The sequence below is a fragment of the Merops nubicus genome, unplaced genomic scaffold (genome assembly GCF_000691845.1).
Source record: "Merops nubicus isolate BGI_N331 unplaced genomic scaffold, ASM69184v1 scaffold10098, whole genome shotgun sequence".
In the NCBI taxonomy this organism is placed as follows: Eukaryota; Metazoa; Chordata; class Aves; order Coraciiformes; family Meropidae; genus Merops; species Merops nubicus.
The window spans coordinates 43157-46795 of NW_008626373.1; the positions used below are offsets into that span (position 1 = coordinate 43157).

A 3639-nucleotide genomic window follows, 5' to 3' on the forward strand; every position below is an offset into this window, starting at 1 on the left:
GGAAATGTGGAAACAGTGCACGGAGAGGTGGCAGTGGGTTAGCAATGTTAAGGCAGGGAATCTGTCTTTCTGTTGGTGCACTGGGCTCAGAAATAGCTCATCTACATGTCTGGGTTGGGCACCCTGTTTTAAAAATACCCTTGGCACAAACACAGTACTTGTGGGGAGGAAGGCAGTGTGTTCTCCAGGCCCTTATTCTCCACTGGGTAAGGCAAGAAGTAACAGACTTGAACTGCAATGAGAATGCTGCAGCTCAGACTTTAGGAAACCCCTCATAACAGCAGGAAACATGATGCTCTGGTATGCACTGCCTGGGAAGAAAGGGGGACCTCCCTCACTGGTGTTCTTCAGGAGCAGGCCAGCTGGCATTTATTGACAAACTATCTGGTACCGTTTGCCCTGATTTTGGGGCCAGGGAGTTTCCTTGATGACTTTGTTGAGGTCCTTCTCAGTGACTAAGCAAGAACAGAGGACAGGCAACTCTAAAAGTACTGAAATATCACCAGGTTAAACATTATTTAACCTTACCGTTGTTTCGAAAGGGATTTTTGGAACTGTAGCAAAAGGCTTACTAAAATTGGGTACTTGATACAGTGATGTATAATTCTAGTCCTAATATGAGTATGGACTTCACCTGGGCACGTCAGATCTGCTTATCAACAGCCCTTATTACTCTACTTCTAAGGCCTTTTGTTGCCAGAGGTGAATACACAGGGGCGTCTGAAGCAAGTAGAGCAATCTGAGCAAGAGCATCCATAACGTCCCTTGCTATTCTCTGTACCAAAGCTGACAGAAACTGTTTTTTTTTTCTTCTTTCCCTGATGCACATCTGAGAAACATTTCACACCAATGAATACTTAACTGTCTTGCTGAAAACATGCAGACATTTATATTATGCATATTACAACTACTTGGTGTACTTGGCTGATGATATTAAAGGGAGGACAGCTTCATTTTTAAATGTTCTGAACTTACCGGCTCTCAGCGTATGAAGGAGCAGTAACAGAAATCCATAGCTAAAATAAAAAGCAAACAAGTGTTACATGATTGACTTTAGCATCTCTGTTGTTTATATAAGTCATAAACCTAATATTGGTTTAGTATAGAAGCAAAAGTAGGTAAATTAGGTACCACTACTATGTAATGTCCCATGAAGTATTTGCATTTTTGACAGCTGCAAAACTTCTTTGCAAACGACATAACTCCGTGGGTGGGCGGCCAAGGCCATGAATAGCAGTAAAACGCACTAATATTGGAATCGGAGCAGAAGGCCTGAAGCTGGTGTTGTGCCAGTCTTTCTCTTGAAAAACGAACCGTATAGACTTACCAGACAAATGGGACTCGGAGGATATCTGGGTCACTGGGAAGGAGCATGGCTACCCAGGCCCAAATCCAGGCCAAAGCCCTGCGTCGCACTGTTTTGCTGAAACTCAGTGAGTTATGGCTTTATCTGGTTAAAGGATGACAAGAAGCTGACTGTGCTGCCCACCGGTCTGTGCACTCAGTAAGAGGCGTGTAAACAGGAAACGTGCTGATAGTGGGGAGCTGTGCAAAGGTTTCGCTGGAAAGAATTCAGCGTGTTTGATTACTCCAGAGGGGCACATCTACGCAGAGGTTTCCCAAGGGAGAAACTGGAATCCTCCTGCTGGATACTATACGAAAAGCCAGTGTAACCTATCTATAAAGTCACAGAATCCTAGAATTGTTCTGGTTGGAAGAGACCTTCCACATCGTTAACCCAGTACTGACAGGTTACCATTAAACCATGTCCCTAAAGTCCAGGTGATTTAACACTCATCCCATAGGGCTTCAAGAAAAGTAAACATGTAACATTTTCCTAAGAGTTACTTTTAAATAGCCTTTCACCACCATGCTAGCCATACATTGTGCTCTCCTTCCTTCAGACTGCTGTAGGAAGGGAAAGGAAAGGAAAGGAAAGGAAAGGAAAGGAAAGGAAAGGAAAGGAAAGGAAGATGCTGGAAGGGTTTTGGAATGAGAGCTGCGTGGCTGCAGTTGTTCACCTTCCCATTGCCCCAGGTGCAACAAGGTGGCGAAGCTGAGATGATGGGCAGAGACATGAGCACCCGCTCATCTCCAGTTTCTTCAGATCAATTTTGTAAGTGAGCAGGTCCCATCCACACTGCTCACCTTCTTCCCTTCAAACCAATCCTGCCCTGCTTGACCCTCCTCACTCTAAGCCCTAACATAAGCTCACTCACTCCCCCAGCAGCCATTTCTCACCTTGCTTTTCCCCATCTGCTGTGCCTTACTACACCCCATCTCTCTTCCAGGCTTCCTGCCCTTTCCCCACAGCTTCTACCCCTTTGTCCAACCAAGCATCAGGATTTGCCTGCCATCCCCCAGTCACAGCATCGCTTCTGCCCAGCTTTACTTCTGCAAGCTCCCTGTTGTGGAGGGTCTCCAATTCCACATGCTCCCAAGCAAATGATGATCTTTCCAAACATATATAACTTCTCATGGAGAGACCAGAGGATATTCCTGACATAAAATCTACCTTTACTTGAAGCCTCATCTCCAGAGAATGACATGGTAGAAGTTTAGGGAAGAGTCGGTCTCAGTTGTACTTTTATCTGGAGAAAACTCTTTTCCTTTTTCTGTGTTCTTTGAAATGGTTGCATAGATGAGGTTTCAAAATCTTAAGTGGATGCCCAGTGTGGAACATTTCTGCTCTAATACTTGTTTTAGTAAATCTGCAATCAGCCCTAATGTAAGTTGCCCAAGGCAGCATACCTAAGCACTCCAGGGAGGAAACTCTGTTCTGTCTCTGGCAGTGGCTTCAGCTGGCTTTTGCACGTGGTCTTGTATTTCTGTTTTAGTTTTGTACTGTGCAGGAGCCATCACTTTTGTGCCAGGTTTGTAAAGGTCTGTCTTGACAAGCTCACCTGAACGTAATTCTTAACTGTTCTTAATCCTGTGGCTCTGTGTCATTGTTCCCCACCCAATTTAGAAACGATGGACATAGCAAGTCATTGAATTAAACAGAGAACAACTGACTAATCTTTATGGGACTTTTCAGGGAATTTCCCATGGTAGGCATTTGATGATGCCAACAAACATTTAGATAGGAAGCCTGAACTGGTTATCTAATGTATGTATACAAAGCAAGTCTTGATTTCTTATTGTAATAAAGGATGTCACAATCAAGGTTGGATATTTCTAGAGATGCTAATTTTCTTACTTGGAAGAGGCTGCAGCTGTGGAAGTGTGGGGGCAGTGCCAACCCATGATGTTCCCCTGGAAAACCTTTAATGCCAAGCTCCTATTGGAAAAAGGGAGAAACACTCTTGCCTGCAGAGAAATCTCCCTTTTGTTCCATATGTACTTTCAGCCTCTCTGTCCATCACACTGGCAGTGAGCTCCATTAAGCACAGGTGTAGGTGCATCAGTTTATTAGGTTCTTTATTTTTTTTAAAAAATATATTTTGAATAAGTTTTTCTTTTTCAACTCTTTCACACACCTTCCCCTTCTATAGGTTTCTTAAAATGTCATGTGAAATGGGAGAAAGTTGCACTTCCTCTTTCATACATTCTTGTTTGGCAAGATTTATTCTTCCTACCTGCATCTCAACTCTTTCATGCACTATCTTAGGGTTAGTTGATGTTGCTGTTCTGGCAGCC

General features: G+C 43.7%; 1 protein-coding gene across 1 annotated transcript in view; it reads right to left on the reverse strand.

Moving 5' to 3' along the window:
* Window positions 1–1374, reverse strand: part of LOC103778391 (ICOS ligand-like) — a gene marked incomplete at its 3' end in the record, with an annotated part of 5282 nt that extends 3908 nt beyond the window's left edge. The window contains exons 1-2 of the mRNA XM_008945973.1: window positions 1328–1374; window positions 976–1016 (exon numbers count right to left, since the gene is read on the reverse strand). Coding sequence (XP_008944221.1) covers window positions 976–1016; window positions 1328–1374 — 88 coding nt within the window. The remainder of the gene's footprint in view (window positions 1–975; window positions 1017–1327) is intronic.
* Between the last annotated feature and the right edge of the window lie 2265 nt (window positions 1375–3639).